At 34.8% G+C, this 12,329-nt stretch overlaps 1 protein-coding gene across 2 annotated transcripts in view; it reads left to right on the forward strand.

Annotated features, from left to right (window-relative positions):
- Nucleotides 1-6,429: 6,429 nt before the first annotated feature.
- The window catches only part of LOC149717645 (uncharacterized), a 35,078-nt gene continuing 29,178 nt past the window's right edge, over nt 6,430-12,329 (forward strand). Inside the window, exon 1 of one of the 2 annotated variants that reach the window (XM_089840349.1) lies at nt 6,430-7,563. In XM_089840349.1, the coding sequence (XP_089696475.1) occupies nt 6,768-7,563 (796 nt within the window). In that variant the 5' untranslated portion in view covers nt 6,430-6,767. The remainder of the gene's footprint in view (nt 7,564-12,329) is intronic. The other variant, XM_089840350.1, reaches the window with a different exon arrangement.

A 12,329-nucleotide genomic window follows, 5' to 3' on the forward strand; every position in this document is an offset into this window, starting at 1 on the left:
GAAATTAGCGTAACAAAATATTAAGTAATTTAGATGAAATTCCTAATTAACTAGATAAGTCGATATTAGTTTTATTATTCAAATTTATAGAATATCTATTTGAATCTCGAACCATATTCATGAATAAATTGATTCATCTTCAAGAATCACTGCAATGAAAGAAACCACTAAATAGATAATAATATTAACTTCTAAAACTAGCGTTACAATAAAATTCCTCTTGTTCTTTCAAGTCAATAATCAACCCTAAAATCGAAGTATGATCCTTTTTTTTTTTGTAGGTCATCGATTATTAACGCTTGATCGATTTTTATTTTTACTCGCTCAATGTGTCAGCTTAGTTATTGGCTACATAAGAGCATTTTTATAGAGTCCTTGTCTTTCGATATAACTGCAGGGGGAAAAAAAGATCGGTATGTCGATAGTGGACATCCGTTAATGGTCAAGACGTGGCTGCTTAGTATTGATTAGAAAGGAATGTACAGACGTTTTCTTTCCTTATTATTGGAAAAGCTTAATTTGGCGGCTAATTGGGGGGGGAAAGGGGAGAGTATTTGGTCTATATTTTATCCTCATTTTAGCAAAATGCGAGTTTTATTATTATTTTTTTTTTTAGTTTCTTCTGTTGCAAATAAAGGAAAACGTATTTAATTTCTTTCTTTCTTTGAGGCGTTTCACCATCCCTTTAAGACAGAAACTTTGGAAGTTGAAGTAGTTTTTGTTATGTCGAGTATTGTTGGTAGGATGTAAAAAATAAAATGGAAAGTAGGAGAAAGTATGTTTAGATAAATTGGGTTAAAATAAACGGAGCTGAAAAAATCCTCAACTCGACAGTAATTTTTTGAAACGATTTTTTTTTTCTTTTTTAACAATTTCGTTTGTTATAAATTTGTTCCTTTTGTATAGTAAGTAAGACGAAAGGAACACAAAATTAAAACATATCAATCGGTCAATAGTCTCGCCGCTGTTTGCATTACATTGCAAGAAAATTATAATTTTACGCTTCAGAAACTTATTTTAGACTTAGTAAACAATAATAGACCAAGTTCTCTTAGAAGATTGACCTGTCCACGAGTGTCGTTCTGTTATTTTGCAGTTGAGATTTCGTTTAAAATAGATTCGTCTTATTTATGCCGTCAGAGACAGTGTTGCCAGCCTTTTGTAGAGTGAAGTTCAACAGCTATCAACAATAGACTGAAAAGCTTGTAGATCTGTTCGATTCAGTGTTTGTGATCATTCAGTTCCAATCCTACATTAGATGCTCTGACAAATTAATCTAACAGACAACCCTGAAGCGTGGTTAAGAAACGGAGAAGCCCCTAGCTCGGTATTTATTCTCGAATTTGTCTTCAGAAGTTCAGAAGCAAACTGTATAGGACCCTTTGTTAATTGTGTCGTTCTAGTACAATTACCTCGGATACCTTTGCTTACGTTTAATTCATCTTCCTTCCCGTCAGGATCTTCCTTAAACGGTTAACCTTTAACCCCTATACCAGCCTAAAATCGAGGTCAATCAACGCACGCTCCAATTGGCACCAAAATAGACGCGAGAAAACCGGGCTCGACGCTTATCTTTAAAAGTTCAGCCAGCTAGAGTCGCGTGTGGTAAGCGTCTACAGAAGAAGTTCTGTCAGTCAATTATCTAAACAGGTAGAATCAAAACACCTTTACAAAACAAGTTAGACATTTTTAGGAAAAACGCGTTCTCTTTTTTTCCAAGATGCAACTTTGTTTTTGAAAGAACCTTGGAGGTTGAGGGATTTCTTTTTTAATTAATGACCATGTGTGTAGCTATAATCTAGAGCATCATTGTTTGTTCCTTAGATGTATATATATAAATATTTTCCTATGGGTAAATTTCGGGCTTGCTTTGAAAAAGTAATAAATTCATGGGGCAAGTTTATTTTTAAGAGCAGATAAGGAAATTTAAACAATTAGGCCTAGGTAGTTTTAATTTTCCATCATAAGTGTGACGTCCCAGACCCAAAAATAACCTTATTATTTCAAGGATATGAATGTCAAATTTTGTCCTGAGTAATTGATTCAATATATATAGTATGCTAACAAGTGTTGCCAGAGTAATTTGAGAGTGCAATTCAAGCGTTATTTACAACAGATTGAAAAGATTGTAGAATTCAGTTCGATTCGGTAATTATCATTCAGTTTTGAACCTGAATGATGCAGGAGATGCTCTAATAACAGATTACTGGCAACCATGAAGCACATGCGCAGTTAAAGCTAAGAAAGGGGGGATTTCTTTAGCCCCCTTAAGTGCATTATCTCTAATTTTTGTTTTTATTTTATTTTTTTTAATCCAAATGACATTAATTGGTGAATTAAGAGATCGATGATTATTTACCAAAATATGTCCCTATTTATTTTTAAATCCCTATAGTTTATAATAGCCCTCGGTCATTTTAGAATAAGATAGTATGTTATATTCTTGAACGTATTTGTCCATCTTCCTCCAGGAATTCGCTTCTAAATTGGGATAAAAAACAACGTTAATCAAGATTAAAAATAAATTCATTGGGAAAATACTTTATTTTTTATTTTAGTTTTTTTTTTTCATTTCAAAATTTGATGCTTTTTCTGTAAAAATCGGCCTTTATTTGGATCCTGTTTTATTTTATTTTTTTATTTAGTTAATTGGCTATATTTTAAATCGATATAAGTCTAAGTTATTTATCAATCAATGAATGAATGAACGTGATGCATCAAGTTTTAATCTGAGTAGGTCAACAATTATCAAAATTTTATATTTTCTTTTAGTCTGGTCTCAATTAATTAAGCCAATTCCACTAATTGAATATTTTATAAATTGATAAAAATAAAAGTCGGGGCCAATTCCACTAATATTTATAAATTGATAAAAAAGGCGCGCGGGAAAGAAAAAAATAATTAATGTTGGTGCGAGAAAAATCACATGAAGTTTTAAATTTAATATTAGGCCGTTTAACTTGTTAGAAATTGGTACAGCACAAGTTATTTTGAAACTTAAACTTGAAACGCTGAGAGGTCTTTACGTCAATGTTGCCTTTTCCTAGTTCATTTACCAGAGTCGCTTTCTTAAATCTGAAAAAAAAAAAAATGTGATTTATTTATTTGACAATTCTGAAGGAAATATCTTGTTTAATTAATTTAGGCTGTCTTTAAAATTAGAGTGATAATATTCCGACACACAAAAAAAAGATGTCTGTTCCGCGACATGTAATTGGTAATGAAAGGGGAAACTAGATGTTATGTGGGTGTAGGATGAGTATTTCTTCCTCATTTACGCTACAGTTTTTCACAGACGCGTTGGGTTCTCGCCCAGTTTCTGGTCACGAGTTTGACCATCGGTCTTCTTCGCGCCGCGGCGCATCTGCCCAAAAAAGAAAAAGGAACCGAAATGGTACCAAGACCTCGATTTCTTCCTCACGATTTTTGATCGAATATCGTGATTTTGGTGGTTTTCCCTTGGCGAATTTAATCTAAAAGGGACATTCTTTATTCTAGAATATTTTTGCCTACTAAAAATAATATTCAAGAACTCCAACTATGAAAATCGAATCAAGGTCTCCTTGTTTTCCATGACCTTTCTTTTTCCACGGACCTCTTATCGCGACGAACGTAATTCAATTGTTTATTCATTGTTATTTTAGGAATTCGAGCGTGTAATTTCAAATTTTGTAATATCGTAGGTTTTTAGTTCATGTCGGTAACAAGAGCTAACTTTGTATCTTTTACTCAAGAAGTCACCTTGTTAGATACGATAGGGGTAGGCTACATCCGGTGTATCGTGGCTGGCTGTTGCCATATTGGGATTATTATATTGTCAAAAGTCCATTTATTCGATGTAAATCTTTCAATATAAACATAAAGAATGATAAGACCAACGTATGAAAACCCCAAAACCCCGACATTATCATTCATAATAAACATAAAGAGTGATAAGACCAACGTATGAAAACCCCAAAACCCCGACATTATCATTCATTATAAACTTAAAGATTGGTAAGACCAACATATGAGAACCTCGACATTATCATTCAATATAAAAATAAAGTGTGATAAGACCAACTTTTTAAAAGAAAAATATGATAACCCCGACATTTATAACTTATAACTATGGGAAAACGTCAACGGTGTATTAGACCAACTTCTCCTAAACAAATTAATTATATTCAGAATTGGAAACTTAATCTTCTTACTTTGTATAATCAACTTCTGGATTTACGTAAGAATGATACCCTTATTTTTTTAATAAGGTTTCGAAGATGGTTTTATTATGTTAAAAAATTGAACCCAATTTTCTTTCCCCCAATTAAAAATTAAACAGTTGGACACAATAATTTCTTTTGTCACGCGTTCGTGAAAAGGATGCGCGCCAAATCTTTTGTTTCCCGCCAAAAATTAGAAGAATCGAAATAACCGCGACGGATTACGTGAAATAAAATATAATAAATCAAAAAGACAAAAAAAAATTGTACTCGACCTAGGCCTAATTTCCAAGGGCCTCCTTAAATTATCGATATATATATCCAAAATGTTCTTCTCTCTTTTGTTACAAACCCGGAGGTCGTCCCGTGACCTTTCGTTCTAGCTATTTTGGTGTCATTTCTAATTATATCTCGCATTCGGGGATTTATAGTTTCGGTTCTAATTCATACCTTACTTTTTACTTCGTATAAGGGTATATTTAAGTCATTAACGCGTTTCGATATGCATAAATTAAACATAACAGAGTACAAACATGTTGGGGTATTAAGTCTGGTGACCCTTAATTTTACTCGTCAATTAATAACATAATTTATGTTTATTTACGAATATTTTAGGCGAAATTAAAGTATCAGTAATGTTAAAGGGGGTGTATTGGGACTTTAATGTGGGGTTAAATTCGTTAATGGGGAATTTAGACAAAAATCCTTTATGTATGATTATTTGGTGGGCTATCTAGAGTTAAAAACGATATTATTTGGAAATTAATTAAGAAGTTTAGCATTATCCTTCTAGTTTCATCCCACTTTGGGTTCTAATAACTTCGGTTTTATAACAAATACGTTGAAATACTTTGAATTCGTAATAAACCTTTTTGTTCCAAATACTTGGTAAATTTCAACAACCAGGGCTCGAGTAATTAAGGTAATTACCAAAAGAAACCTTTCTCACCATCCAAATGATTATACGATTGATTAAATTTAGGCTTAAATACGTTAATGACTTCATAGTACATTCCACGTTATTTCTTAAAGAAATTTAATCTAGTTTCGATTTTAATTAAAATTAAAACACAGTAGTAATTCTCTAGTCATTTATTTTCTTAGAACTTCTTTGATCAAACGTCAAATATCCCCACACCTTCGATAAAATTCTGACTAATCCATTAAAACCTCGCTACACATATTTTGACGAAACTAAAGCGAGACCTTTATGAGCCACGCGTCAGCGGTAAATTTTCCAACAGGCCCCTATCCTTCTCTTCTTTTTACATAAAAAAGGAATAATAATTTAGTTAAAGTGAGACTAAGAAAGAATTAAAGGAAGGGGGGAATGAAATGAACTAAATTTTTGCAAAGAAGCCGGTTTAAGTTGAAGTTAAAAAAAATCTCTCTCCGGTTTGCCCGTTTCGTTTTTGCTTCGTAGAAGTGGAGCTCCGAGTCTTTTGATTTGGTGGTGCTGCTAAAAATTCGTGGTGCGGTTGGTTACGTGGTAGCTTGGAGAACGGGGGAACCTGTCAGGTTGCTCGCTTGCCTACCTTAGCAGAACGGACCAGGTAAATCGAGGGGGCCACCGAGATTCCCCTGGAATTCAATCGAATGTAAAGGGAAGGTGATTTAATTTTTATCCATCCTTATAGTATCATTAGTTTTGGCGGGTTCTTGAACTTCTTACTCGTGTTGGGGGGGGGGGAGAACACGAGAGCAACATCATGGACTTTGTAACTAGTTATTTTTACGAAGCTTGCACTGTTAGGGGAATACTTATTCGGGGGGGGCAATGATTTCTACCCCTACTAACTTTGAAGAAAGCTCTTTCTTGCAGCGTGGTTTTTTTAGACAAAGCGCCCGCCCAATTTGTCCATTCTCTATAAAGAGTTTCCTTCCCCTCTTTCGGCTTAAACTTCAGTCAGGCAGTCTGTGAGTCACGTTGGTCTAGTACAGAGTCACACTTAACTGATGCTAGCCTTTCTCTCTGCTATCTCTTGACTCAAAAACTGCCTGGCAACACTGGGGGAACGGGAAAAGACCCCTTTTAGTGAAAACTATGTATAGGTAGTGGAAGATTCATGTTGAAACGTCATCGAAAAGTTTTAAACAATCAAGTCAAATTAATGAAATTATTTTATTTCGTTTGATTCCCCCTTTATAATATAAAAAAACATATGAGATTAAGGCGCGGGGGAACGAATTATATTTCTGGGGGAAAGCATTTGAGTGAAGAAGAAGACTATTATAGCAGTCCCAACACACCTGGCCGTGAGGTCGTTCGGTTTTTGGGTTCTCCCTTCTACGTCTTAGCTTGTTGCTCGAGCTCGTGGTGTGCCTCTCTCACTCTCAGAAGAGTTTAGCTCACCAGATAGTGAAGACGCCCAAAAATATTTCTCTCAAATGGTGTTGTTCTTCTTAATCTCGAATCGTTCCGCTCCTATGATAACTGCGCCAACATTCATCACGCCGGCGTTTTGAAGTTGTTTTTAACACATTGTTGCCTTAAAAAGTACTTGTCAGTTATCGAGTGTTTTTGAAGTAAAAAGAGGAGTAAAATCTCCTTACAGGGACGCTAACATGTTGCGGTCTCGTTGTCGAGTCGTGTTCGCGTCATTTTTAATTATATTCGTGATAAAGAGTCCTTCCGTTTTGACTCAGGATGATATTGACGACTTAAACGGACCATTGTCCGTTAGTAATTTGGAAATTTTACCCAAAATCGGGGAAAATGAAACGGCGAGTACAATTAACCCCGAAGTGTCATCAACAATTTTACTGACTACGACTAATACACCGGAAGTTGCCTCATCTACCACGGGTAATCCGGACGTCTTATCCGGAACTGATAATTCGTTGTCAATGCAAACTTCCACCGTACAATCTCCGGATACGTTGACCCCAAGTACCACGGAATTACCGGTGACTTCTACCGAATCTGGTACGACGAGTAGTACAAGTACCACGACGGAAACGACCGAAACACCGATTGCCTCGACGGAACCGACTACGGAGACGTCAAACCTCTTGCCGGGTGACGTTTCGACCTTAAAGTCCACGGAAGAACCTGGCGTAACGATGTCCTCCACTGAGAAACAACCGGAAATGGTGGAAGATAATAGTCGCAAAGAGAAAGGGTTGAAACTCGATGAGAATGACCTGGGAAGTTTAGGACCCAAGAGTTGCTCGTGTCAAGATGGTGTCGTCGAAAGGAAGGACCCTGCTAGTTGTTTTGCCGGACGCGTTACCACCGATTTGGATTGTTCTTGTAGACAAGTTTGCGCTAGACAAGCGGGACAAAGCTGCGGGTCGGCCGATACCCCGTGTGATGTCGAGTTTGGATTGAAATGCAATTCGGAAACCAAGACCTGTCACGGTAAGTTTGAAATTTTAAGTACTTAAAGCGCTAGCTACACTAACAATGAAATGAAATCTTTAGTAGACCGAATTAGACTTAGGGACTTCTAAAAGTAGGGCTAACAGTAAAACTATCGTAATACTGATAGAACGGTCTGCAAAGTACAATAAACTAAATAACCCAACTGTATTGAACGCTCTTTTGAACTTTTTATGGCGTTATATTATCCCTTGAAAATCAAAAATTACGCAAATTCAACTCTCGACCCCAATCTGAAACTTTATTCAATCAAACCATATAAAAAACTATCTACATGTAAGTGTAGTAGTAACTACTCAACAAGTGTATTAAAGGGGAAATCTAACATATGTTTAAACAATGCTTCATTGTTTTCCTTCCAACTTGAAATATTGTTAAGACGCTGGAAGGGAAATTAGTCCTTGCTTCTTTTTCGAAAATGGGGAGATTTTTTATTTCTTTTTACCAAGCTTAATGGAAAAAAATTTTGATTTATGAAGGGACTCTTCGTTATTCGTAACGTTTACTCGGATACGTCAGAACTTTGACGCGTCGCCCGGATATCCCAGTGAAGAGAAAAGGCAGTTTCTTGCCTCTGTCTTAGCTAGTACTCTATTTGGAATAACTTAGGATGCCAAATCTCTATTTTTTTCACGTTTAAAACGATGCCGGGCGAGCGCGTTTTTCGCATTCTAATTTTTCTTAGACTTTGAAGTTTGTAAAAAGAAAAAAAAGAATTCCATCTCCGTAACCAGTTTTCTTTCCACCCGGAGATAAAGTTTTTAACCCTTTTTCGGAGCTCGCTTTTTCGCTCTTAAACAAATCTCGTATTTCCGTGATGAAGTAAAGCGGCTATAGTTGAATGAAGTGAAAAAAATATTGTAATAATAATTAGATTTTGTTCGGAAGTCCGTTATTTGAAGTAAAACATTCCCTTTAAGCGGGATCGGAGGTTAGTGGGATAAAATATAGTCTGTTGTTTGATCACCTTATCCTTCTTAAGATGAAGCAATGATGGGTATGTGAACAACAAAGATAGTTTCAACCATAGATAGTTTTCAGACCAAGGAGCATTCATACCATTTGCACAAGGAGATCAGGCTTCAGGTGTAACACAAGGAGGTCAGACTCCGAGGCGAGGTCAAAAGCCAGGCAGTCCTCCTTGTGTAAACGGTATGAATCCTCCAAATCTGAAAACAATGTATACCCCATCAATGAACCATATCAAGTAGACTATATTTGAAAAGAAACTATTAAATATATGATTAGTGTTAGTTGTATTTAAAATTAAATTACCCAAAAGTAAATTGTTTTTCATGTCGTGAAATAACCCAACTAGGAAGATTTTACTTCACGCGATGAGTTTCGGATAAAACCCTGGTTTGGTTTACAGTACAGCCAAAGGCATTTTCATACTTAAGTAAGGTTTCAATACGGTACCTTTATACGTACTGAAAACCGATAATGTAATTGATTATAGGTCGGATAAAGTCGTGACGAATCTCGTCCAACTGGTTTGCATCTTTTTAAAATAAAGTTCAAACGTAGGCTGTCTGGGAATATTACGTAAAGAATTATGTATTTTATATTGCTTCCCATATAGTATTTCCGTATGTGTGTTTTCACGCGTAAACATAATTTTTAAATCTTATACCAAGAAAACCAAAGTATTCCGAAACGCCAGTGGCAGTTATAAGCTGTTAATAACGTTAAAGTTTATGGGGAATTGTTACGGGATGCTGTTTCCATATTTTGGTGAAGGGTTAATACGAAATTAGTGGGTTAAGTGTATATAATATTTTTTATTTAAATTATATTTCCATATTTAGCTCAGGGGGGTTTATGTTTATGATTAAAAATGTGTTTGTTTAGGAACACATGCCCCAAATATTTGTTAATATCGATGTTTCATGCACGATACTTGACAGGCTCTTCAGGTTATTGACCAATTCTTAACCCTAATCCTTATAAAACTATGGGATCTTTACTTTTATTTATGTGTTTTAAAAACTACCAGTAAACAATTTTAGAACAAAATTTCATGTTTTTTCTTTTAAAAGTTAAAATAAACTCGCTGTAATTAATTAAGGTAAATTTAAAACTATGGATAGATACGAATAGATTAAGTCAATTTTTACATAAAAAATTTACCCAAATTAAATTCCAAATTGATGTAAAACCACAAGGTATACTTCCCCTTCACGTATATTATAATATTACAGAAGCGGAAATGCATAATGAGAAGAAAGGGAATTTATTCAAAAGGATAATATTATTGTCATCACGTGACGCATCTTCCCCCCCCTCCCTCTTTTACAAAATTAATTTAAGTTTGAATATCCAAGGCCTATTTTTATTTTCGCTTTCAATCTTTCTAGTTTATTGTTACAAAATTTCAACCGATGACATTTTGACAATAAATATATATATGGGACTAAAAATACATTCCTACCCCGCCCTAAAACACTTAAAATGAAGAAGGAAAAGTTTTGTTTTGTCTTATTATGTTCTTGTGTCTTAAAAAACTGAAAGGAAACAAAATGTTTAAAAGGGTTTTGGGCCATTATTGTCGCGGTGGAATGCAACGACAAAACGTTTTAAGATTAAGCGTAATTTTCGTTCGTGTCGACCTGATTTTTCGGTCCGTATAGTTTATTTTGGGAAGTTACAATTGTGAGTTTGAAGACATGTACGCATTTGCCAAAAGTTTTTGTACAGACAGACACTATAGTTTTTAAAAAACAAGCAAAACTGAGCTCTAAAATCAATTTTAATTAGATTTAAATTTGATTTCCAAGTACACTTTTGATACCTTGGAAGGTAAAGTTACATTTTAAATTTATAATAAATTTTGACATTGTAGCTCGTTATTTACGTCCAATTTTGGCACGTTTTGTCACATGGTGCATAATAGCATATTTTTTTTTTCAAGTTATTTATAAAGGTGTACTCCGAAACTTTGAAAACTCCTTACATACTCCTCTTGAGCATTACCTATTACCGCGGGGAGTTTTACTTGTTAGATAATGAAACTTGGGTGATGTCCCAAGCGTGTCCACAGTCCCATTCCCGCCCAAAACCCAAAAACTCCCAAAAAAGAGGCCATCAGGGAGAGTGAAATTTTTCTTTCTGAATAATGATTTTTCTTCCGTTTATGGGATGGAACCGCGTACCCGTAGTACCTCGAGGGCGAAAGAATATGGGACCCGCGCCCATGAACCAGGGCCATCTAAGAGATATATTTTGGAAACGGTGCATTCAATAACTTTCATGGGTGCTTCATCTATCCATCCACCTTTTTCTTGTCAGGCACCAAAGAACTCTCCCCTCAACACGTGATCCACTTCTTTAAAAAAATGTCTTCCTTTATTATCACACACTTTTTATTAATCGATTTTTGGGCGCTCTAACGTGATGATTCTATATTCACCCTTTACTTAGTTCCCGCGCAATCTGTTGAATATCTTTTGTACACACCAAAAACATCTGAATTCTGATTAGAGTTAGGTCTAACACCTGGTAGTATTTCAACTCAATAGATTTTCTAGTGTAGATCAGAACATCTATCAAGTCGAAAAACAATGAAAGACTAGAACTATCTTCACTTTTCAACTCAAAACATTAGGCCTAATTAACTTCGCGCGCGAAGATTCTCGTGCAAATCCGTCACGTGACCCTAAATGAAGATTCTCGTGCAAATCCGTCACATGACATTAAACGAAGATTCACACGCAAATCCGTCACATGACATTAAACGAAGATTCACGCGCAAATCCGTCACATGACATTAAACGAAGATTCACGCGCAAATCCGTCACATGACATTAAACGAAGATTCACGCGCAAATCCGTCACATGACTTTAAACGAAGATTCACGCGCAAATCCTTCACGTGACTCTAAACAAAGGTATAGAAAGACTTCTAAACCCGCATGAAACGAACATCTGAATAAATTATGATAAAATTGATGATCGTACTATTACGGAGTTAGTTCTCTTCATTAGTAAACACCGTGAAAACTTAACCGGACCTTATTAAAATTGAAGCGGGTTTATAATTAATCCTTAAATTAACTTAGGACGCGGATTAATTCCGATTCCCATATAGTATTAAAAAATTAACGAGATCGTTAAAAACAAATCGGTTAATTCCGTATAGCTTATTGTTTGGACAATGTTTAAAATTAACCTCCGGAATAGAGGCGGTTCTACTTGATTGAGTTCGTTACCTCTTATGGCCGCAATTTTAATCTTTTCATATTGTACAGTTAGTTTTTAAATTTTCTAAAAATATATGCTAGTCTCTCTCTGTCTGCATGGCCCATATACAAATTATATTATTTTTATTATAAAGATGATTATGTTTATAAAGTATATAGACCAGCACGCGTTTCTACATTTTCCGGAACGTTAATGGTTAAATCTGTTTAATATTACCGCGTTATGTTATTAATATTTATGCGTAAATACATTTAGATTCGTATAAGGAAGATGTACTTTCTAAATCAGCGTAATTTCTTAACTTTAATTGTGTTTTATAAATTGAATTGAATCAAATATAAATCTAAAAATGGATATAACTTTTCACTTAAAATTTCGCTTTTTTTTTTTTTAAAAAAAGAAATATATTTTATTTAAGAGAAATACAAAGTCAAAAATACACGATCATCAGTTTTTAAAAATAACATTTTAGAATACGTTAAATGCCCCAGTTAATTATATCTGGAAACGATTTAAAAATAACACGTTGAGTCAAATACCTTAAA

This window comes from Phalangium opilio, unplaced genomic scaffold, assembly GCF_054372755.1.
Source record: "Phalangium opilio isolate 3A_F unplaced genomic scaffold, DU_Popi_V2 ptg000003l_1, whole genome shotgun sequence".
Lineage (NCBI taxonomy): Eukaryota > Metazoa > Arthropoda > Arachnida > Opiliones > Phalangiidae > Phalangium > Phalangium opilio.